Raw genomic sequence first — 24,692 nt, 5'->3', positions numbered from 1 at the left:
GTGCTAAGCATTATGCGGGTCGGTACCGACGAAAGATAGCTGTGAAATAGAGTTGGGGACTGTGCTGCTCGCTGACACTGGTAAGGTGAGGTCGTGGTTGTGGTAAGTGTTGACTCGGCAACTTCTGACGGGCCACCTCTTCAACACACATATGACGTCACTTGTGCAGCCTTTTCCGCTGACGGAAAGCTGCTATCCACAGCTCCATCAGTAAATTCACACATTGCTTGGCAGACCTTTTTTCAAAAATTAAAACTTATTTTTAACTTATTGACACTTATTCACCTTTATTCACTTGGCTGTTTGTTTTCACAAGTCAAAAAAGGAAGCGCATGACACACAAGTGCCGAAAAGTCAGAAAAGTTAGTTCAAGTATTCAAAACAAAAATAAGTACAGCAAGTAAAATAAGTAATTCAACTTGGTATCTAATCTGTGGCGGGTAGCTCATGACCCATATATTCCTGCACTAGATATATGGGTGTAGGTACAATGTATGTCAGTAGTAGCAACACAATAACGAGATTGATGTGTCAGAGATCTTTTACCTACATCATAATGGTCACGTGTTACAATGTGCCTCAAAATAATTTTGACCTGATTACGAGCTCATTAAATTGCCTTAAGCAGAATTTCAACATTGTCGTGATGCAGTTTGTGCATCAAAATCTTTTCGACTTGATTACAATGCCTAAGGCGGAGTTTAATGACATTCTGATGGCGATTCTGACGGATAAGCTTCGTATTACGATCAAAGGTATGTAATCAATCAGCTCGCTCATCGATCATCATTCGTCTGCTACTCCTCGTATCCCACTAACACATACCCATGCCTAAGTCGAAACAGCGGGCGTCTGACCTCGTGACGTGCAATCTATGCGGAGCAAACATTCGTGCACGTGGTTTAGGATCCCATTCTAAGTCTTGTTCCAAGCAGGAACGGGAACGGCTCGAAGACGAGGAGTTTGCTGACATAGTTCAGAGAGCCGAAAAGAAAGGTGAGTGCTCAATCAGTTGTTCAACGTGCTCGATAGATAGTCTAATTTTTCTTAAAAGAACTTCGAAAGCAGCGCCACAAGATTCGCGATAATTTACGACGTTTTGAAGATGCACAGTTGTCTGCTGGAGGTGCCGGTGAGTGCTTATATTTATGATGGTACTATGCTTTTCTCTGATTGCAATATAGTGAGCGCTACTACGATCTGGGCAGCAGACATTGGTATGTCCCCTTTACTTTAATTTACAATACACTAACGATGTCAGATATGCAAGGGTCACCACCTCGACAACACCCCCCAGCAGACCACAACGCAATTCCTGACTTCAACGATGCTGATGATTGTCGCAATGAGCCCGAACATATTCACAATGAGCCCCGTGAGCTCAATGATATTCGAGTCGAACACCATCCCCACAGCCAACTCCCATCTACTATACACCGCTTTGCTGAATTCTCCCGCAGCCGCCCAACAGAAGAGCACACACCTCGTAACAACTCCCCATGGGAGCCTTTCCGCATGCGGCTCGATTTTGAAGTAGCGGAGATTGCACTCGAAGCCGTGATGACGAAGGATCAAACAAATCGCCTTCTCGATCTTTTTCATCGGTCTGCTACAGGCAATGATTCATTCACCCTGCACAATCATGACGAAGTTTGCTCTCTCTGGGACTTTGCTTCGCAACGTTATACCAGAGTAAGTATTCCCTCATGCTACAACTAACATTATAATAAATTGATCATTAGTATCAAGTTCCAGCATGATACACTATCTGTTCCCTTCGAAAAGGAGGTGTACGAATTCGATATGCACTACCGCCCACTCTTCGACTGGGCGCTTGACTTATTGCGAGACGAACGTCTCGCGCCTCATTTTGTCTTCGATGCGCAACGTCTCTCAAAGTTCAACGGAGAACGGTTTGTACGTTTCATTGACAAGCCGTGGACCGCAGATGCATTTTGGAATGCACAAGTATGTTTCAATGTTTTTATTTGTTACCTGTCCTTGTAAATTAATACTACATAACCGAACTGTTGTATTGTAGTCACAGCTTCCCCCTGATGCCAAACCATTGGCGTTTATTCTCTACGCAGACAAGAGTAAACTGTTGTCATTTGGGACCCAAAAAGGCTACCCAATCATTGCCCGCATTGCCAACTTGCCAGTTCATATTCGTAATGGAAATACTGCGTTAGGAGGTGGTCGTGTTGTGGGGTGGCTGCTGATTGTTCGTGTATCAAGCTTGCTCATTGAGTAGTGTTGTTAATTGTATTAATTCAGGTTGTCGAGGATCAGAAGCACATGAAAAAGAAGAAGTACGTGGACTTTAAAAATGCTGTCTGGCATACGTCTTTCTACCAGCTTCTGGCCTCGGTCGAGAAGCACTCGAAAACGGGCTATTGGTTCGAGTGTGCGGGCGGAATCCAATGTTGTCTCTGGCCATTGATTTTAATTTTGAGTGCTGATTACGAGGAACAGTGAGTTGCAGTATCACTATAGTTTGCTACTCTACTGCGAGGCTCATGAATCACAGATGTATCATGGCGTTGATCCGGGGACTTAAGGGTAAGTTCCCATGTCCAGTTTGTTTAGTTCCACAGGACGAGCAGTCCATTCTCCATACCCACGAGTTGCACACATGCCACCAATCCAAAGATGTCCTTCGTCTCGCAAGATCCATGCCCTCCGAGAAGGAAAAGGAGGATCATCTGAAGGCTTTCTCACTCCGAGATGTTGATGTGAGCTGTTTCCGCCATGATAACTACTGCTTGCTGATGTAATTCAATTGTAAGAACGTCTTCTCGAAAATTCTTTATACTGATGTTCATCGTGCGCTATCGGTGGACCGCTTGCATACAAACAAGGAAGGATTATGGGGTGACCACCTGTGGAAGGAAGTTAAGTATTGGATTTCGGACCTTGGGCAGGAAGCATCGGTCAAACTCGATGAAAAGTATGTATTGACACTACAATACATGCTACTGCTGATTCACTGCCTTAGCTTCGATGCCCTTCCACGATGGCCTAATATGACACATTTTTTGTCTGTCATCGCAGTGGATTTCACTGATGGTACAGTTCTTGGGCATCTGTCAAAGGTTCAAGTTGATTTGCACATTCTCGATGATTTTAGGTACTAACACGAACTTAGATGATTATATTCGCGGCACAGGATATCCTCACTTCATCCCACTGTAAACTGGGACACTTACTTCTTTGCTGTGTTTGCTACTACGTTGAGCTCGATATATATACTTCATTGGAAGTCCATACAGAAGACACAATTGCAGCTGGAAAGTTGGCGCTGCAAAAGTTCTCAGAAATAATGGGTGTAAGTCATTGTTTTTTTCTCAAATGTCCTTGACAATGATTGCCCGACATTTCACTAGGAATACATTACCCAATCGCAACCCGAAACCTTCAAAAATTGGAACTTTCCCAAGAAGCACTTGATCTCACACGTATTCGACGATATTTTGGCCAAAGGCGTGACACGCAACTACAATACAAAGCCAAATGAAAAGATGCATGGTGCTTTGCGAAAAATCTACCTTCAGCGCACTAATTTTAAGAATGTTGCTTCTCAGGTTCACCACTTATAACTATCGCGCGAATTTGGGCTAATTAATAGTTTTATTGTTACAGATCCTGCACTACGACGAATGGCTTCTGACCTCAACAACTATGCACACTGAACTCGAAGAACTCGACGAGTACAATCAATGAGACGCTTGTGACCCCAAGATCAATGCAGAACTCGATGAAACCGTGACTATTACTGATGCGCATTCAAGTTTAGGATCGAAGCAAGGCAATCACTGTTTTTCAGATATCACGCGTATGTACAGAACTGATAGAGCCTTCACCGATTTTCGGATGAAGCTGAACAGCTTCCTGAACGTCTTCCTACCACAGAACCATATTCCGTTACCAGACGAAAGACGCATTCACCTGTGCGCAGAGGACATGGTATGTTACTAATGTACTTCACACCCAATTGATTCTATCACTTACACATTTCTATCAGATAACGGAATTTCGGTTCTTGCGGGTTAACTACGAATCGATAGTTGACTGGCGCGTGCACAGAGACTTACTTCAGTGTAATCCGAAGTTCTATGGATCACCTAGGTATGACTGCGTCATGGTTAAAACTGTGGACAAGCCGTTTTTCGCTCGCCTCGTATACATGTTCACCTGCTCGATTGGTGGCACCGATTTCCCCCTTGCCCTTATTCATCCTTATGATGTCAATATTGCCGGTACTCGTCGAAGGCGAGATGACGACATTGGACTATGGCGTGTGTGAGCCAAACCTCGCTCATCCTCTGAGATAATTTCTGTCCAGTCAATCATTCGGGGAGCTGCTCTCGCCAATGATCCTGAAACGGCTGGGGATTATTTTGTCATCCACACTGTGGACACTGACATATTCCTTAGAGTTAAGGCTCTTCAGGCGCAATCAGTCTGAGGCAAGCCATTCTCAATATACCTGGCATCCTATTTCCCATCTCATCCTCTTCTACATACTAAAGATTGCCTTCCTGCATCCTATAACTCCTTCACATGCTCTGTTCACCTCTCTCCATATCATTCGCCCAAGAATGCCTATATTCACACTGACAATCCCGACCTACTACCCACCTTCTCTTTTGGCCCACTCACGCACATGCTCGCAGTCTTCTCATCCCGCCTGCCAGTCGGTGCTTGGACTTGATGCACAGGATCTGGGTGCAGAACCCACATTCATTTGGCACCAGCAATACACCCTTGCATGGCGGTTGGTCGACTCAAGTACTTCATTACTCGCATGATGGTCGTCAAGGCCGCACCACTGATATAACCACAACCATCAGTCATGATCTTTTCAGCTGGGGGCTTTCCTTCACCACAACTCACGCACATGTTCGCAGTCTTCTCATCCTGCCAGTCGGTGCTTGGACTTGATGCACAGGATCTGGGTGCAGAACCCACATTCCTTTGGCACCAGCAATACGCCCTTGCACGGCGGTTGGTCGACTCAAGTACTTCATTACTCGCATGATGGTCATCAAGGCCGCACCACTGATATAACCACAACCATCAGTTGTGATCTTTTCAGCTGGGGGCTTTCCTTCGCCACATGATTGCTTTACAATGTCACATCACATCAACATGGTGCACTCCCGCCATGCATAATTCTCAGCAAAATTCCATCCCATTTCCGTCCTGTCGTCTTCTACACGCCGAAGGAGCTTTGTGGCCTTGGAATGCCTTCAATGGTTCATGTTCTCATCCCACAGATTGACTTGCGATGGTCCAAGCAAACTGATGTCGGAGGTTTGTCCATTCTCTTATTTGATGACCACTCTCTCGCTCACATTGTTTCATTCAAACAGTTACTCATTCCCACGCTGGTATGACCCACGAGGAGGACCAATTGATTCTGAACTTGTACAGATATCTTCAGCCATGAGAGGCAGCGCCGTCGAGAACACAACCGTCAGCGTGATTATCTTGAGGATCATCCAGGCTGTCTTGTCATTGTATGCTTCCGGTCATACCACCAGTATCGTCATGGACTCTGGTGATGGTGTTGACATGTGTCTCCGCGCGCTGGGAGAGATTGGCTGAATCTATGCCAATAGCAGGAGCGAGAGAAGACTGTTCACATGGTTTGGGAGGCACAGAACATCCGCGATGATGAGCGCCGTTGAGAACACAGCCGTTGAGAACACAACCGTCAGTGTGATTATCTTGAGGATCATCTAGGCTGTCTTGTCACTGTATGCTTCCGGTCGTACCACCAGTATCGTCATGGACTCTGGTGACGGTTTCACCCTTCCACATGCCATCCTCCATCTCGATCTTGCTGGTCGTGATCTTACCGACTATCTGTACACTCAGGCATGGATCTAGTATTAACTAGTTCCCCGGTATGAAGAATCTGATCCAGCAGGCCATGGCCAAGATCACGAAGGCCAAGATCATCAAACGTTCACCATTTCACAGATGTAAGTGATCATATTTTGTCATTAAATTACGAGACTTGATCCGTCCGCATGTTGATGTGTAGATTTCAAATGTGTACTATTACACATGGACTGCCTCATGCTGCACTGATGTTGTATGCCTTTACTGCGCCCAAACTACTGTGCCATTGAACTTACTTTTTTTGGTCACAGCCTCATGGCCTCAACAACTCTGAATGAGCTAATAAGCACTGGGTGTCAAACCATGTGTAGGGTAATATTGAGGTCACTCTGAGTCGCTTCTGCCTCAGTTACTAATGACATTGTTCAGATGGAAAGGCCGCTTTGTAATGATACCCGACCACACGACCGCATAAAACAGCATCGACTGTGAGACGGTTTTGACTTGACACCCTGTGACCCACCATCTCAGATTCCTTCCTGTCGCATCAATGCCTGGCTCTGACTCGAATTCAGCATCCTTGAGTTCTCCGGACGAAGGCTCGGACTCAGCAGATGAAGGCATTCAACGGCCTGTGGCTCCACCGAGCGTTGGTGCTTCCATCGAGCACTACCAAGCGGTACATTTTCACTTCTGTTCGTGACAATGTTCTAAATTCTAATGCACTCGATCTACTAGTACGTTAAATATCTCCAACTTCAGCATGAGCAGCTCGAGCGGCGGAATGTATCTCTGAATGAGAGCAACAATGTTCTTATTGTGCAACAGCTGAAACACTTTCGCAAACACCCTCACACATTGTCATCTAAGGTATCATCAGTGTCACAATCGGCATCTACAACACCATCCGCATCGGAATCCGCAGTAACCTCTGTCGCAGCTTCTGATTCATCGAAGACCAGTGATGTCGACAAGCTTATTTTAGGCTTGGCGAAGAAGTATGCAATAACTACTGAGATGTTTCTCCCCGACAAAGTCGTTTTTCAAACGGACTGTCCTGATCCTCCAGTTGATTTCTCGGACCCAAATCATTACGCAAAGAAGTCTGTGGAAAGGGACGCGCTTGTTGCAGAACTCTATGCATCCATCGACCACGTGTTGCACGCTCGGATGCGAACAAACGTGTTCTTCAACCAGGTGCGTAAATTTTCCTACCTCAAGTCATTGTAATGAATGTAACTAAAGCTTCAATTAGTTTGGGAGCGGAATGCAACAGGCTCGCTCGTCATTTCTAAATGGCCTTCGTACCGTCGCAGGTGGTATATTCAATATGCCCAATGAGTATTTCGTTTCAAAATACGATCGTACTTCCCTCCCTCAAGTCACAGACTTAATCGGATGGGAAGCAGGCAAGGGGAAAGTGTACGATATCTTCAAGGCGCCGATTCTCTACCCCGACCACGTCGTGAATGAGAAGAAATGTTTCAAAAACTGGATTGTCATTGCAAAGGTAAGGTCTACTCATCAACAACAGACATTGTCACTCATATTTGGTTTTGAAGGTTATCAAGGTCGCAATATGTGGAAAGATGTCACTGTATCCTAAAGCATGTGGCGGACCACCTCCTTATGCCAAGATATGGCAGCTTACGAGCTGCACTCCTGGCCTAATTGTGTTTGGTGTCACATCAGTAAGTTTTCTGAATCATTGCTCTAAATATAAACTGAGCTGATACTCATCATGTCCTGTAGACCATATTCATCCTATCACCAGACCAAGAATTCTCGGGTGATGGAGTTGGTGCTATTTCCTCGATTGCATATCACTCCATCTTTCGGACAGTCAAGAAATTCTTCGTTGTTAAGTGGACTCACCAGCGCATCAAATCTGTTGTCGAGCAAATCAATGGATACGTCTTTGATGGTGTTGTAAAGACACAGCCATCCAACGACACTCCGTGCGCTGTGGAGCATGTCACTGAATCTCTTGATCGTGTCATGGCTGTGCTGGATGCCAGTGATTCAGACTGGGACAACGAGTCGTTGGAATATGTTGATTTGCAAATGCCAGTTAATAACAAAGATCTACACTATTCCACTCTAGCTGCAACCACTGCAACCTCGGGACCCATCATTGTGGAAGCCATGCCCACTGTCAATGTTCTTCAAGTCAAAGTCGCGGCCCCCATTGACAAGCCTATCATTCAAAATGACCCTATCCCACAGCCTTCTGCTTCAACTCCGTGTCTCGCGACTCCCATAGCGACGCCACACGCAGAGACTTTGGTAGATGCCCAGGATCATATCGAAGGGAGCGAGGATGCATTACTAGTTAGTACTAAATCTTTGCCAGTGGCAAAGGCACCCAGAGGCAGGAAGAAGAAGTCGGCCATTGATTCCACAGCTATGCGCCGCTCCTCACGTCGCCCTGTGGTATGATATCTCTTACTTTATAGTTACCCATGTTTGTTTCTGAATCAGTCCGGTGTCCTTCGAATCAGAAATGCCAATGCAATCTGGTCGTAGTATTTTTAGAATGAGATGTTAATGGTATTACTAATCAATTGCAATGAGTCGAACTTGAACGTTTGAACTTGAACTTCATTCAACACCTTGGCATAATGATCTTGCCCAATTTTTTGCTACCATTCCCCATGATATCTTCGTGTCGCTCTCACTTGAAATGTCTGAGTCATGTAACAGGTCCAGTAAGTTGGTTATTAAGTACCATTTCTTATCATTTAAATTCATTGACATTCATGCATCCTAGATGTCAATGGGTCCAGGAGTCAGCGCAGTCTTCGTGTCTGCCCTAGCACTAGCCTGAACCGCGGCTCTAGTCTAAGGGCTACCCTCTGTACTATCGACGACGACGAACTTCCGACACAAAATTTGTTCTTGAAGTTGACTTTCGCCAATACAAAGTGAGTTTTGCTTTGGCATCATTATTCTCGCCTCTCTGTTCATTTTAACTTACGCACTCAACTGTACCTCTGGACAGAAACTGTGGTCCATGTTGCATGCCACGCACAAGGCCCCAGTCAGCATGCCAGTAAGTTCCAGGCCAGCACAACTTGCTCAGTATTCATCCATACGGTACGTTCAAATCTGATCAGCGCATTATCCATTGACAATCATGCTCTATGACATTCATTTTACCAGAATGTCCTTCCGGTCCCTCCAAATCCTCGCTCATAGCCTCGATTATTTCCATTTCTACAAGGACCTCAGTCAAGTTTACGCGTCCTTCTCGTCTGCAGTGTGAGTCGAGCCGGGCCAGGCTAAGGCTAGCACTCACATGTTTGCCCACTCTGGAGGACCCACCTGCAGATCAAGCACAGTATCTCGCTGCAACTATTCAGCCTATAGTGTCCTTCGTCGTCCTTGGTTCTATCATCTCGTTCGTAAGTAATATCATTATGGGTAGCATTGTACTTGTCGTGGCTGATTTCGAATGTCTGTAGATGGCTTGTCTATCCCGTTCTTCAACGTCAGTCGTAGCGCACACTCTCACACGACTTCGTTAACCAAGGGGTCGATCAACCATTCGCATGTTGTGGGCCCAGTGTGTTAGGTGGACTGGCTGCAGATGCTGTATCCTGTGTTCGTACACTTTCATGATATATCAATGTTTATTTTGATCTGTGAACCACCCTTAGATGTCAATGGGGGCGGGGGCGGGGGCGGGGTATTATGTCTCGTTTCCTTTCGCAACATATTAGTGTACATTAGTTTTTATATCAACTTCTGGGAATTGCAATTGATATGCGACGAATGCTCATTATCACCTTGTTAGAATGAACATTAAGACTCAACCAAATAAGATTAAAATGTGCATTAAGACTACAAGGGCCGCCATTGGGATGTGTATGAAAATTTGGTGGGTACCATTAAAATATCCATTAAGAATAGGTGGACACCATTAAAACGCGCATTACATCATCATTTTAATGCGCATTAAAATGGTGTGATACTCATTAAAATGCTGACTGTTTGATCGTAATGTATTATAATGGGTCCGTGTCGTTAGGCCATTTTAATGGATTAAAATGCTTTTAAAAAAGTTCCGACATGGACTCACGAATGGTGAATGGCAGGAAATGACTTGGATCAGCATGGCTCTTGCTCGAAGGAGGATCGACAGACTCATGAACTGTGAACAGCGGGCAACGACTTGGATCAGCATGGCTCTTGCTTGAAGGAGGATCAACACACCCATGAAGCATGAACAGCGGGCAACAACCTGGATCAGCGTGGCTCTTGCTTGAAGAATGACTGACACACCCACGAAGTGCGAACAGCAGGCAAAGACTTGGATCAGCATGGCTGTTGCTCGAACAAGGAATGACACACTCACTTCCTGTGAATGGTGGGCGACGACTTGGATCAGCATGGCTGTTGCTTGAACGAGGAATGACACACTCACTTCCTGCGAATGGTGGGCGATGACTTGGATCACCATGGCCATTGCTCGAACAAGGAACGACACACTCACTTCCTGCAAATGGTGGGCGACGACTTGGATCAGCATGGCCATTGCTCGAATGAGGAACGACACACTCACTTCCTGCAAATGGTGGGCGACAACTTGGATTAGCATGGCCATTGCTTGAACGAGGAACAACACACTCACTTCCTGCAAATGGTGGGCAACAACTTGGATCAGCATGGCCCAAGCTCAAACGAGGAACGACACACTCACCTCCCCCAAACGGTAGGCAACAACTTGAATCAGTGTGGCTCGAACTCGAACAAGGAATGACACACTCACATACTGTGGACAGTGGGCAACGACTTGGATCGGCCTGAGCTTGAACGAGTCCGAAACATCCAAGTCAAACATTTGTGTATGTTTGTTTATTCCCATGGTTCAACAAACGTTCTTGGACACATCAATGCTTTCTTCCACTGCTCTGCCCCTCCATCTTCTTCAACACAACTTGTCTTGGAATTGCGGTATCTTTCTCTGGTAAGCCACAGAGGTGAGTGTATTCTTTATGTTGCTAACCTACTTTGTTTTTTTACATGGCCTTTTACCTGCCTACTCCACACTGATGGTGTTGCGGCCGTATCCCACTCTTAGACCGTGCGTGATCTCATCTTTTAATCTGCCTACCCGATTCTGATAGTGCCGCAGCCATATCCTGCTCTCAGCCAGTGCATGATCTCGTCTCTTGGTGGACGGTTGACAGTGCCATGTCCTGCCTGTAGGTACTATGTGAGTAAGTCTTTGTTTTTCTTGTCTTTTTTATACTAATAACATCTCCATCAGTTAGCCTGTTATTCTCCTGCTCGCTACTCTCTCCTACTCGCTACTTACTCTCTCCTGCTCGCTACCTACTTTCGCTCGCTCGCTACTTACTCTCACCCGCTCACTAGTACTCATTATATTAGTTACTCCCTCTGAAATTCAGTGTTTTTTGCTTATGATCTTAACAAGAGTTAAATAAGTCTGGAAAGTGTACAATAAGTGAAATAAGTATAATAAGTATCTCTGAATTGTGCTACTGGCACAGCTCACAATGTAGCAATAAGTACGAAATAATTGCCAAAAAAACTAAAATAAGTTTGGAAAAAGTTGAAGTCAAGAGGAGGCATCTGCTTTTTTGACTTATAATTGTCTTGTGGCAAGTTCATGGCAAGTTGATGTTACTGTTCTTATGAATGGCTTTTCCGCTCCTTTTTGGGAATTATCCGGCAGCAAGTTGCAAAAAAGGAAGGTCAAGCAATGTGTGAATTTACTGATGTCATACAAAAAAGTGTACATCATAAACAGTATTGTATTTATTATACAGTAAATTTGCACTAATTCGAAGACCTCCACCGATCCCGACAGGCCATCCAATGAGAATCATTTGTGGCCCTCCAGTAGCCACTTCGGATGTGTGCATAAGTTTCCCTGTCACAGCATTACAAGTGACAATCTGTTCTCGCTGGGCAAAACAACTGTAGCAGTCAATCACAATCTTCCCTTCTTTCCAGACTGCTCTGTGAGAGCAAATATACCAATACTTAGGCTGACTCGATATGAGGTGTGGGTGCCAACTGGGAGAGAGAGATTAGATCTGAGGCATCACAATCACAATTGTGGTCCATCAGCAAACTACAACTTTCCCCACAGAAGGCACACGACTTATGTTCCCACAACAGCTGATCACAGATTTCACAGTTCCGCCGAGAGTCACAGCAAATAGTACCATAAGGTATACATTTATTACAATCACTCACAGTTCAACATGACTCACAGGACTTTGCATTTGAAAGTCGAAGGAGTCCGAGTTTGAATAGCTACTAGTAGTAAGTAGTATATACCAGTACTAGTAATACCATAGAAATGTGAGCTCAATCTTTTATTTCGGACTATGGATGGCTTCAGACAATGCAAAATTACATTCAAACACCGAGATAACAACATGAGCATAAACATTGTATGAACTGTAAGGAAAACACAGTATTAATAGTGCTAGTAGTACACGAGGCTAATATCATAATGTGACATATAGTAGTGCAAACAGTTCATGACAAACAGGTCAGTCAAGCTGGATAGTGAGAGCGTGGCCACTTGGACCTTCTGTCGTAGCAGATAATGAATTTTCTGCACCTGATAAGTACAATTGCTTTCTCTCACAGATCATAAACTTACCGGCACACTGATGATCACTTTTGCATTGTCTTGCAGATAAATGAGACCAGCCATGCTGTTTAAAGGCAAGTCTCATGCACCCCAGGCCCATGTCTGCATCGTCTAGTGTCTTCCCCGTGACATCTACTCGGAATCTGAGCAAGCTCAATAAAACTTCATTTTCCTGTAGTAAACACTCTGCAAGTGCCTTTTGTGCCCGAAATACTTCACGCTTGGCTCGTGCGAGGTCCATAACAAGTTTTGTTTCAGAATTAGTTGGATTCTGTATCAATTGATAAAAATTTAGGTGCCTTCAAGAAATGAGAAATGTAAAATTGACTTTACCAAGGAAGTAATAGCTTCAAGAAGCTCGTAAAAGTCCATCCCACATGTCCCTGGTCTCGCGTCATCATGGTGCTGATGAAGAATGTCGTCAGCTAGACCTGACGCTTTTGTTGATAATGCACGCAGATTGATGGTCATTGTGTATTGAGAAATAGTTTCGGGAAATGCCGGTATTAGTATCAGCCATATTACTGAAGTCTGTGTTTCTTACTAGGCTGAGTGTCTTACTACTAGTATGTCTCATCATGATTCCAGCTGCCCCTCATGCGGCAAAATCTTCAAAGACCACACTTCCATTGCTCGTCATATGAGCCAGCCTCGGTCCGGATGCAACACGTGGTTAGAGGATATGATCAACTCCATTTCACCTGGTGAAGATCATAACATGGGCTCTGCAGATGACGAGGCCTTCGCTGGACTTCCTTGTGATGTTTCTTATGATCTGGGACTTGGAGGCGAGGAAAATTTTCATTATTTCGGTGCAGGAGGAGAGGACATCCCTGATGGAAATAAAGTGCATGCTGGTGAAGTAATCGACTAATTTCCAGAGCCTACTCTGGCCTATGAGGACAGCTACACATTTCTGGGGCTGTTTGATGCGGATGAAAACAGCGTATATCAGAAAACGAACCTCTATTATCTGTTTAGCAGTCGACAAGATTGGCAACTTGCAGCATGGCTCTTACATTCAGGCCTAAGCATGGGGAAGATTGACTCTTTTCTATCACTCGAAATGGTCAGTTTGTCTACTTCACTTTCACTGCTAACGATTCACGTCTTTTTAGATCAAGGATTTACCCTTGTCATTCCGCTCCACCAGAGAACTATGCAGTCAAGCTGAGATGCTGCCCAGTGGTCCATGCTGGAAGTCTCAAGTCATTCATACATCGCATCCTACAAAGTCGCCAGTCATTCTGTACTGGCATGACCCTATTGAATGTATCGCCAGCATCTTCAATCACCCACTGTTTCACCGTCATATGGATCTCATGCCTCGCAAGATTTACTCTACTGCAGAGAAACTATGTCATGTATACACCAGATGGATGTCAGGAAACGACACATGGGATATGCAAGTGAGTAGATAGTCAAATATTGAGGTCTGGTACTCATGTATTCTTAAAGTCGGCAATACCCAAGGGTGCAACCCTCCTTGGCACCATTCTCTCCTCTGACAAGACAAACATCACTGCATTAACAGGGGATCATGTAGCTCATCCGCTCCTAATTAGCCTCTCCAACATCCATATGAATGTACACTTGAAATCGTCAACCAACTCTTTCGTTCTCACTGCCCTGTTACCAGTCCCCGAGTTCATTCACAAGAAAAAGTGAATGAAGGGTGTATTGGAGGATCGCCTTATACATCAATGCCTCAATATCGTTCTTGAGCCGCTCAAGCAATCCACTCAACATGGTGTCATGCTGTCTGATCCTATCAGATGCAGTCGGTATTGCTTCACTGCTCTCATGAGCTATATCACCGACACCCCCGAGGCCATGATGCTGGCAGTCATTGGTGGAAAAACATCGCCAGTGATGATGGCAATGTATAAGCAGTTCAGGGATGCATTCCATCATGAACCCCAGACAAAATCAATGATGATTGCACAGCTCGCTGTTGTGTGCTCATGTGCTGATCCTGATGATCTCGAGGCATATTTCCGTGAGGCACATAAATTCTGACTGAATGGTGTCGACAAACTGTTCTGGTGGGACTATGCACTAGCAGACCCCTCCCGGTTTCTTATACTGGAATCACTCCATCATCATAAAGAATTCTTTGACCATGACACCCAATGGCTCATTCGCGCTGTTGGAGATTCTGAAATAGACTTCTGGTTCTCAGTGTTACAGCCCATCACCAGTTATCGACACTTTTACGGTGGCATCTCCAAATTAAAACAAGTCACTGGTCGCTGTGAACAAGAAATTCAATGTTATATCATCGCTATCAGTGTGGATGCAGCACCTCCTTGTGTCATCACTGCTGTACGTGCACTCATGCAGTTCCGGTATCTCATACAGTCGCCACATACAGTGGCTCAAAAAAGTGTCTCAATGTTTGTTGGTTTTCATGTAATTGCTTTCTTATGAGTCAGGGTGTGGGAATCTGACTATGCTATAGGGAGGTGTCAGAAAGGTCCACCTCCCAGCTATATTTATGTTCCCTATAGTGTGGGAGGCCGACACTACCGTGTGAAGATATGGACATTTTGATTTGATGACTCATTGAGACACTTTTTTGACTTTAATTTTTTTTAGATAAATCAGATCACCTAGACAAAATATCATTACTAAATATTTCAAAAAATGGTGTCATATTAATTATATGGTCTGATTTTAATATCTGACATTTATATAAGTACAAGCTAAACCATGAAATCCTTCATAATCCTTATGAAGTTTATCTCTCCTGCTCAAAAGGATAATATCCTTGTTCTTACCTCCTCTGGTCTATCTACTAGACAGATTGCTTCCAAAACTGGTCTTAGCAGGGCTACTATTGCTAGAGTCATCAAGAAGTCTATTCCAAACAAAGAAAATATCAATATGGGATGTCCCTCTAAGCTCACCCCTCATGACAAAAGAGCTATTGCCCATTCTATTCTATCTGGAGAAGCTTCAAATGCTGTTCAAGCCACCAAACTCATTAATTCCATCATCCCCTCCACTGTCTCCACCCAAACAGTAAGAAATACTCTCAAGGCAGCTAACCTGAAAGCTGTAACCAAGAAGAAGAAACCACTTCTTTCACCAGCTCATAGGAAGAAGAGACTAGCCTTTGCTCTAAAGCACCAACACTGGACTATTGAGGACTGGAAGAGGGTTATTTGGTTAGATGAGACCAAAATCAATAGACTAGGGTCAGATGGTCAGGAATATGTATGGAAAAAGGCAGGAGAACCACTAGGAGAAAGAGAGGTGAAAGGCACACTAAATTTTGGAGGGGGAAACTTGATGGTATGGGGCTGGATGGGATGGAATGGAGTGGGGATTTTGTGTGAGGTGGAGGGGAGGATGAATGCAAAGCAGTATGTCTCCATTCTAGAGGAGTGTCTGCTCAGAAGCATGCAGGAGTCAGGTGTTGATGAAGAAGACATCATTTTCCAGCAGGACAATGATCCCAAGCATACCTCAAAACTGGCCACCAAATGGTTTGAAGACCATGATATCAATGTTCTATCATGGCCAGCACAGTCTCCAGACCTCAATCCTATTGAACATCTCTGGGAATTACTCAAAAGACTACTTGCTGCCTATCAAGATTCTCCAAAGGGGCTATTTGAACTATGGGAGAGAGTTGTGGTAGAGTGGAAAAGAATTACCAAAGAGGAATGTCAGAGATTGATAGAAAGTATGCCCAGAAGAATAGCAGCAGTGATTAAAGCCAAGGGAGGTAACACAAAGTACTAGAATTATAAAGATTGTATTGGTCAAACTTAAAGTCAAAAAGTGTCTCAATGAGTCATCAAATTAAAATGTCCATATCTTCACACGGTAGCGTCGGCCTCCCACGCTATAGGGAACATAAATATAGCTGGGAGGTGGACCTTTCTGACACCTTCCTATAGCATAGTCAGATTCCCACACCCTGACTCATAAGAAAGCAATTACATGAAAACCAACCAACATTGAGACACTTTTTTGAGCCACTGTATTGACAAGGAAGATCTTGGGCGCATCTCAGGTGCTCTAACTGAGTTTCACATGAACAAGGATGCAATCCTTGCTGCTGGGGCTCATCGGGGGAAGGATAATAGAAACATCGACAACTTTTATATTCCCAAGCTAGAGCTAATGCAGAGTATCATTCCCAGCATTCGCAACTCTGATGTCATAGGACAGTGGTCTGCCGACATCACTGAACATGCCCACATTACGGAGATCAAAGACCCTGCCAGATCAAGCAATAACAACAATTACAACACACAAATTTATCGACACCTCGACCGTACTGAAAAATGTCATCATTTTGAGCTCGCCACTAGCCTTCTGGATCACGGACAGAGGGGTGAGGAAGAGGGGTTTGACTTGGATGCTGAAGATAGCGATATTGAAGCTGATGTTGGCACAGAAGATGTTCCTATCAACCCAGCTCAACACCCACACCAAACTACAAATTACTTTGCAATTGTGAAGGCACTTCAGCATTGAGAAGTGGGTTCTGTGCCTGTACCACCTCGCTCCTTTGTTGACAAATGCACTGCCTTTCATCTTGGATATGACCCCTCCATTCGGAGCATCACCATTGATGAAGTCGCAATTAAATTTGGCTTACCAGATCTATGACCAGCCATAGCTGATTTCCTTCAATGTGAGGCAGCTTATGGACACCAGCATGTTTATTCAATAAGCGGCCCCAGAAGGGCTGGATCTACTGCCATCCTCCTGTTCAACAAAGTACAAGTCTGGTTCAAAATTTGCTTGCAGGAGATGGACTTCCACGACACTCACACAATCAAACCAGCTCAGACGCTAAATTGTGTACCACCAAACAACCCGTGGATTCTAGGCTGTTATGATACAGTCATTGTTGAGACCAGTGCAGGCTACCCATGGCCTAGTAGTCATCTTTCGGGTACTTTCTGTCTTGTGTTACAATAAATGTATGTTTACTCACTGTTACAGGTCATACAATCACGCAGATTAGACTCATTATGCGACCCATTGGCAAGAGTGGTACACAATGGTCCTGGAAGGATTGGTTCCTCATGTATGTCCAAGATTTTGATCTTTCAAATGATTATGATCCAGCCACATGGCTTTACACACTGAAGTGAGCGAAACACTTGAATGGAAACTGGATGGGCGACATTATTCTGGTATCTCAATTGAGGGCTCCTGTTCAACTGGTCCCTCGCTTTGGCGCCACTGCTGACAAGCATCTCTCAGCATATAACAGTTTAGAGCATGCTGCTGAGTTTTGGCTGAATGAATATTGGGATAAAAGCACCTTCTTTGTGCTATCAGCCTAAGATTTGATACAAGATAGGGTCATTTTTGTAGTAGACATGCCAAATGGATCAAAGATTGTTCTCGTACCTGTATCCATGCATTCATACTAGTGCTCCCTCATGCCACTCGGTAAACATTTCTGCTCAGTGGGCCTCGGGATGAAGCTGACATTTTTGATGTCAGCTCCTGAGGTTCACGATATAACAACAATGGATTGACTCACCAGCTTGGAACTTATTCACTTGATTTTGCAGGAATCTTCACCTGCCAACAGTGATGAGCTCGGCCATGTATTATTGCTAATTTTCAAGTCCTGTATGACTGAAGTTCCCAGAGTGAAGGATCTCAAAGTTCCATTGAAGAAAAACCACCCTGATACCAGGATCAAAGCATTTCAGCACATTGAAGATGAAGCAACCCTTGTACCACTCTATGACACGCATACATGTCGTTGGAACTGGCCACTCCCAGAGTCACATTTAGATAAACTCGCTGCCAGTGGGGAGAGAAGTAATCAGGCAAGAGAGAACAGTAGCATGGACCAGGGAGAGAGGGAAGGAGAAAATAGTGGTGCCACAGATCAGAGGTCGGGAGATTGGGATATCATCGATGACACTGGTGCACCTGCTGCCTCTGAGTCACAGATTGAGAGTCTTAGCCAGCCTGAGGACGACATAATGTCAACAAATGCCAGCTCTGCCAGTAGTGACAAAGCCCCAGTGCTCCATGCAATTGACCGCAATTCTACAAAACCATGGATGACCGAACAGGTTTTTGCATCCTTCAATAACCTTCTTACCTTTGCCCTCCTCCTGCAGAAGCCTGCACTTGCTCAGAAGCACAACTTATCTCATATCTGGAGTGCATCGAACTCCTTGTCCATAATATGTGGCGATGAAATCGCACGCAAACCAGACCTCACCCTGCTTGATGATATCGAGGCTAGATGGGATACAATCAAGGCCATATGTGAGCTGACTTCAAGTGCCTACTTACCTTCACATCCCCTTGCCAAAACTCTTGACACCAAGGCTTACCTGCTTCTCAAACACCAACTGTGGAGACATTTTGCACTGTTGGTCTCCATTTGCAATGGGTATCGCGAGCTTCGCATCCATCTATATGACCACTCGGGCGGAGTTGTCAGCCCTTGCACACATATCAATCGAGAGCTGGACAAGTACTTATGGATATTTTCATCCATTGTCTTCGGCAATCTCGAGTGTATCAGACTCAACCCCACAATTACTATCTTGAAACACATGCTTCATCGCATACTTCGATCCCCTGATTTCCGTGTTGCCAAACCCTCACCTTCTCCTCACCAGACTGCTGAAGTGATCCCAGATGCACTGATCATGGAGAGCGAGACCACCGAGATCGAAGAGATCGTGAGCGAGCCCTCACATACCATAGAGGATGCGGTGCCCAACCCCACAGCCAACATCCCTCCAAACCTGGTTCCCCTCATAGACAAAGTCCCTAGCGATTCTTTGAGTGGACCCCTCCCAGAGCCAATAGGAAAAATACGAGTAAATGAGAATACATACAATATCCTGGATCTAATATTCTCCACTCAAGGTCTTGTTGGTCGTGGCACAGTGTGCTATCTGGCGAGAAAGGATGAGGAAGAGTATATTGTCAAGGATCACTGGGTCCTCGGGAGTAAATCAGAGGTCCTGAATGAAATTTGTATGATGGAGAAAATGGATGGGATCTGTGGTGTTCCTCGCCTTGTCGAATATTGGCTTGTGGAGATGGAACCTGGCAAGGTTGACAAAACAGTGAAGTATTGTCAAAAGGTCCTGCGCAGCATAAAGGGCACCTCCCATACACATGTTCACCTGGTCTTGAAGCCCCACGTGCAACCCTTGTATAAATTCCATTTGCGCGCAGAGTTCTTGACCTTGATACTGGATATTATTAAGAGTAAGTGATTTTGATCGTATGTACCTAACCATTGCACTCACAAAATATTCAGTTCAGAAACAAGTGGTAGAGCAGAACTGGGTTCTTCATCGTGATTGTAGTTTGAATAATGGAATGATTGAAGATGATGGTGATGGCACCCATGGGATGTTGATAGATTGGGAGTTTGCTGTAGACATTGTACGAGGCAATCAGTACAGTGTTGGGGGCACAGTTAGTGTTTTGATTTGTTTCTAGGATATGAATTTAAATCAATATCATCTTACAACCTCAGGGCACAGTACCTTTCATGTCGTGGTCCCTTCTCTTCCAGCTTTACCTCCACACACTGGATCCATCCGATGAGCGCTTGGGTACATGAGCCTCATGATCAAAACCATACCCACCCCCCATGGTCACACATGTCTATCAGGATGATCTCGAATCAATGTTTTATGTTTTCATCTGGGTCTGCATCAAATTCAGGGGCCCTCTCAGCATGAAGTGTGTTCTCCCTACTATTCTCCCACAGTATTCATTACAGCACATCAAATGGATAATGCAAGAATGGTCCGCGTCCACATACCAAAAGTGCGGGGACAGCAAGACTTGATTTTTTCATCAATCTGAACATCACACTAAGGAACTCTCCTGACAATTTGATCCCTACTTTGAATCTCTTCTTCCACTCGCGTTAGAGTGGTATGACCTCATTAAAAAGCCTAATCAGTTGCATTTCGATAATGTAATTGATCTGCTGGGTAGACACATCGCTGCACTTCTGAAGGAGGACTCTCCTGGGCTCCTAGTCTCCAAATGGGTAATTCTCTCAGCGGCAGGTTCACTCATGCCACCCCAGAACAATGAGGAAAGTGTGTCACCACCTGTCGATGAGACACGACAGAAGCAAGTGGTTGATCACTGGTGGATGATGGAAGCCATACCCAAGCTGAAGAGGAACAAAACTGAGTAGAGTTTGATTGAATAGTAATACATACCTGACACATTTACATATGTTGATATCTGATACAAGTATGAGTCACATGATATTCCCATTATGTACTTAGTGTAAAATAAAGCATGTATCATTACTACTACCTTTGACATGCTCAGTCACACTCTCTACATGCAGGCAGCACTTGACTCATATTTCCGAAAGAAATTACATTCAGCTTTGCAAGATTCTCTCACATTACCTGCAAGCACCAGAGATATTCGACATGTATTTGTGATTGTCTGATTATGAGTCAAACTTTTCCGAGCCTTAAAAGTTGGTGTGTATCTCCCAGTGATTTACTCATACTGATTGTATCACTATTTGAGCCCCTTCAGTGACAAATTCCGTATTATACGGGCCACCCGACCTCCATAATATCCCGTATGAGACGGGCCAGCTGATCATGGGCCCATGTTGTGTATATTCTCGATGATGACGGATGGGCCGGGACTCATATTATTTCCGATGGAGACGGGTGGGCCCATGTATGCCAATGATATATATATCCTTAATGTTGACGGATGGGCCGGGGGAATATGATCATTCATGGAGATGGGTGGGCCCATCTGGGTAATATGTAGAGTAGGATATTATAGACAGCTGGGCTGAAGAGAGATGTAAGGCAAATATTGTTATATAGACGGGCGGGCCGACGTGGGTGTATTACATATATGGGTGGGCCGAGGTAGGGGAATATTACATAGACGGGTGGGCTGACGTAGGGTGTATTACATATACAGGTGGGCCGATGTGGAATGTATTACATATACGGGTGGGCTGACGAAAGAGATATCAAATAGACCGGTGGGCCGAGGGTGCTATAAAATATTTATTACATAGACAGGTGGGCCGAGGTGGGGTATAATTATATAGACGGGTGGGCCGATGTAGGATGTATTATATAGACGGGTGGGCCAACATAGGATGTATCACATAGACGGGTCGGCCGACGTGGGGGATAATACATAGACGGGCGGGCAGACGGGGGTGTATTACATATATGGGTGAGCCTAGATATGTTCCATCAAGACATACAGCTGATGTAGCCACCAGCGAATCAAACACATAGGATACATGTACACTATGAGTGCATATACCTACCATCAACCACCAAATCCAAACCCCTAAGCACAAAAACATGAATCTATCATGTGTGGCATTGACCAATAATCCAGGACTGAAGTGGAAAAACCCCACACCTGAACCCTGGTGTGCAACAAATCCTATTTCTAAGCATGGACACCAGAAGCACAACACTCACAAAAATATATATGTCAAATTTTCAGTGCCAAACCCCAAACCGAGATGTACAGTGGCTCAAAAAAGTGTCCCAATGTTTGTAGCTTTTCATGTAATTGCTATATCATGTGTCGAGACGTGGGAATATGACTAAGCTTTAGGGAGATGTCGGAAAGGTCTGCATCTCAGCTTCATTTCGGTTCCCTATACCGTGGGAAACTAATGACATTATGTGAAGATATGAGTATTTTAATTTGATGACTCATTGGGACACTTTTTTGACTTTGAGTTTTACTAATGTAATCTCTATAATTCTAGTACTGTGTGTGACCTCCTTCTGCTCCAATCACTTCTGCCACTCTTCTAAACATATTCTCTATCAATTTTGGGTATTTCTCTTTGGTGATTCCATCATACTCTGCTGTAACACTGTCTCATAGTTGGAATAGCCCCTATAGTGAATCTTGATATGCTACAAGTAATTTCTTGAGTGATTCTCAGGGGTATTCAATATGGTTGATGTCTTGGGTCTATGTTGAACATGATAGAATAGTAATATTATGGTCTTTAAGTTATTTGGTAGCCAATCTAGAAGGTTGCTCTATAAGACTTAAGATCTCTTAATCACTATATTCTAATTGGAAAGACTGCTGATGCTAATAAAGTGATTAAATTGATTATTTCCATCATTCCTATGACTATCTCTACTCAAATAGTCAGACAGACTCTCAAGACAGCCCATCTTAAAGCTATAATCAAGAAAAACAGATTCCTCTGTCTCCAACCTATAAAAATAAAAGACAAGATGCTACTTTCAAGTACAAATATCGGACTGCTAATAGCTGAAAGAGGTTTATCTAGTTAGATAAGGTTAAAATCAATAGGATGAAATCATATGGCAAGGAATTTATATTAAAATAGATAAGACAATCATTAAGATAAAGAAAAGTTAAATAAACACCTTAAGTTTCAAGACAAAACTTGATGGTATAGGACTATATGAGATAAAATGGAGTGGGAATCTTCTATGAAGCAAAGGGGAGGATGAATACAGAGTAGTAAATACTCATTTGACAGGAGTGTCTGCTAAGAAGCATGCAGAAGTTATGATTTAATGAAGAAGATACTGTTTTGTGATAAGACAATGACCCTAAGTATACCTCTAAATAAGCCACCAATAGCTTGCAAACCATGATATTACTATTCTATCATGTTCAACATAGACCCAAGACATCAACCATATTGAATACCCCTGAGAATCACTCAAGAAATTACTTGTAGCATATCAAGATTCACTGTAGGGGCTATTCCAACTATGAGACAGTGTTACAGCAGAGTATGATGGAATCACCAAAGAGAAATACCCAAAATTGATAGAGAATATGTTTAGAAGAGTGGCAGAAGTGATTGGAGCAGAAGGAGGTCACACACAGTACTAGAATTATAGAGATTACATTAGTAAAAACTCAAAGTCAAAAAAGTGTCCCAATGAGTCATCAAATTAAAATACTCATATCTTCACATAATGTCATTAGTTTCCCACGGTATAGGGAACCGAAATGAAGCTGAGATGCAGACCTTTCCGACATCTCCCTAAAGCTTAGTCATATTCCCACGTCTCGACACATGATATAGCAATTACATGAAAAGCTACAAACATTGGGACACTTTTTTGAGCCACTGTACCAACCCCCGAACCCCGAAACCCGAGAGTGCCGGGTCTCGGGTCTCGGGTGTCCGGAACTCGGAACTTGGGAGAATTTGGGGAGATCAATACAATTTAATTTACAATCGAGTTGATTGACAACACATTGACTTACCCATGTTTTGCAATATATTTTTGTTTAGACATACCGAGTTCCGAGTTCCGGACACCGGAGACCCGAGACTGCCGGGTCTCGGGTGTCCGAAACTCGGAACTGGGGAAAATTTGGGGAGATCAATACAATTTGATTCACAATCAAGTTGATTGACAACACATTGAATTAACTATGTTTGCAATATATTTTTGTTTAGACATACCGAGTTCCGAGTTCCGGACACCCGAGACCCGAGACCCGGCAGTCTCAGGTCTCGGAACTCGGTATGTCTAAACAAAAATATATTGCAAACATAGTTAATTCAATGTGTTGTCAATCAACTTGATTGTGAATCAAATTGTATTGATCTCCCCAAATTTTCCCCAGTTCCGAGTTCCGGACACCTGAGACCCGGCAGTCTCGGGTCTCGGGTCTCCGGTGTCCGGAACTCGGAACTCGGTATGTCTAAACAAAAATATATTGCAAAACATGGGTAAGTCAATGTGTTGTCAATCAACTCGATTGTAAATTAAATTGTATTGATCTCCCCAAATTCTCCCAAGTTCCGAGTTCCGGACACCCGAGACCCGAGACCCGGCACTCTCGTGTTTCGGGGTTTGGGGGTTGGTACATCTCGGTTTGGGGTTTGGGGGTTAGTAAAATGTTTACAGATATACATAGGTTGATTTAAACATGTCTGGAAGATGTCGTTCATCTAAAATGTCAAATCCTGAGTTCCGGGTGTCAGGACTCGGTACCCGGCACCCGGGACTCGGGGTTCGGCACTAATAATTTGACATTCGGGTGTTTGGGTTTTGGGTGATATCTACCTCAATCTGCAGTTTCGAGTTCTGGATATCGGGAGTGATCATTGAATGATTCAATTGTGGCATAGGTAACATGCATGGAAAAACATTTATGTACATCTATCACTGAGCAATTATGTAGCCATGTCAACCTCCTCACCAGGAAG

General features: G+C 44.1%; 7 protein-coding genes across 7 annotated transcripts; 6 read left to right on the top strand and 1 right to left on the bottom strand.

The window, feature by feature from the left end:
* Positions 1-1,254: 1,254 nt before the first annotated feature.
* On the top strand, positions 1,255-4,468 carry F5891DRAFT_1126021 (uncharacterized protein; the record flags this gene model as incomplete). The annotated part of the gene is made up of 14 exons (XM_041364034.1): positions 1,255-1,375; positions 1,397-1,692; positions 1,756-1,872; positions 1,936-1,968; positions 2,042-2,224; positions 2,278-2,474; positions 2,531-2,735; positions 2,790-2,950; positions 2,999-3,095; positions 3,149-3,328; positions 3,387-3,584; positions 3,742-3,966; positions 4,025-4,300; positions 4,331-4,468. The coding sequence occupies 14 exons, from the start codon at positions 1,255-1,257 to the stop codon at positions 4,466-4,468; spliced, it is 2,427 nt and encodes an 808-aa protein (XP_041230754.1).
* Positions 4,469-5,174: 706 nt separating this feature from the next.
* F5891DRAFT_944146 (uncharacterized protein) lies at positions 5,175-5,452 on the top strand (the record flags this gene model as incomplete). The annotated part of the gene is made up of 2 exons (XM_041374529.1): positions 5,175-5,316; positions 5,376-5,452. Coding segments are annotated over 2 exons (219 nt in total), but the record flags the coding sequence as incomplete, so codon positions are not given.
* Positions 5,453-5,502: 50 nt separating this feature from the next.
* Positions 5,503-5,874, top strand: F5891DRAFT_933725 (uncharacterized protein; the record flags this gene model as incomplete). The annotated part of the gene is made up of 2 exons (XM_041374005.1): positions 5,503-5,579; positions 5,787-5,874. Coding segments are annotated over 2 exons (165 nt in total), but the record flags the coding sequence as incomplete, so codon positions are not given.
* A 1,417-nt stretch (positions 5,875-7,291) lies between these two features.
* F5891DRAFT_930909 (uncharacterized protein) lies at positions 7,292-7,884 on the top strand (the record flags this gene model as incomplete). Its single annotated transcript, XM_041373954.1, has 3 exons — positions 7,292-7,360; positions 7,413-7,541; positions 7,603-7,884. Coding segments are annotated over 3 exons (480 nt in total), but the record flags the coding sequence as incomplete, so codon positions are not given.
* A 4,429-nt stretch (positions 7,885-12,313) lies between these two features.
* On the bottom strand, positions 12,314-12,955 carry F5891DRAFT_976154 (uncharacterized protein; the record flags this gene model as incomplete). Its single annotated transcript, XM_041376584.1, has 4 exons — positions 12,314-12,451; positions 12,494-12,548; positions 12,574-12,755; positions 12,818-12,955. The coding sequence occupies 4 exons, from the start codon at positions 12,953-12,955 to the stop codon at positions 12,314-12,316; spliced, it is 513 nt and encodes a 170-aa protein (XP_041230750.1).
* Positions 12,956-13,052: 97 nt separating this feature from the next.
* On the top strand, positions 13,053-15,020 carry F5891DRAFT_1183113 (uncharacterized protein; the record flags this gene model as incomplete). Its single annotated transcript, XM_041366246.1, has 7 exons — positions 13,053-13,341; positions 13,366-13,553; positions 13,603-13,893; positions 13,943-14,148; positions 14,266-14,483; positions 14,547-14,896; positions 14,946-15,020. The coding sequence occupies 7 exons, from the start codon at positions 13,053-13,055 to the stop codon at positions 15,018-15,020; spliced, it is 1,617 nt and encodes a 538-aa protein (XP_041230749.1).
* A 3,073-nt stretch (positions 15,021-18,093) lies between these two features.
* Positions 18,094-20,657, top strand: F5891DRAFT_1183111 (uncharacterized protein; the record flags this gene model as incomplete). The annotated part of the gene is made up of 4 exons (XM_041366245.1): positions 18,094-19,705; positions 19,758-19,918; positions 19,980-20,058; positions 20,383-20,657. 4 exons carry the CDS (start codon positions 18,094-18,096, stop codon positions 20,655-20,657), a joined length of 2,127 nt encoding a protein of 708 aa, XP_041230748.1.
* Between the last annotated feature and the right edge of the window lie 4,035 nt (positions 20,658-24,692).

This window comes from Suillus fuscotomentosus (assembly GCF_016647785.1).
Source record: "Suillus fuscotomentosus strain FC203 chromosome Unknown F5891scaffold_7, whole genome shotgun sequence".
NCBI lineage: Eukaryota > Fungi > Basidiomycota > Agaricomycetes > Boletales > Suillaceae > Suillus > Suillus fuscotomentosus.
The sequence above is the reverse complement of the archived record's forward strand: the minus strand, read 5'-3'. Positions and strand labels throughout refer to the sequence as shown.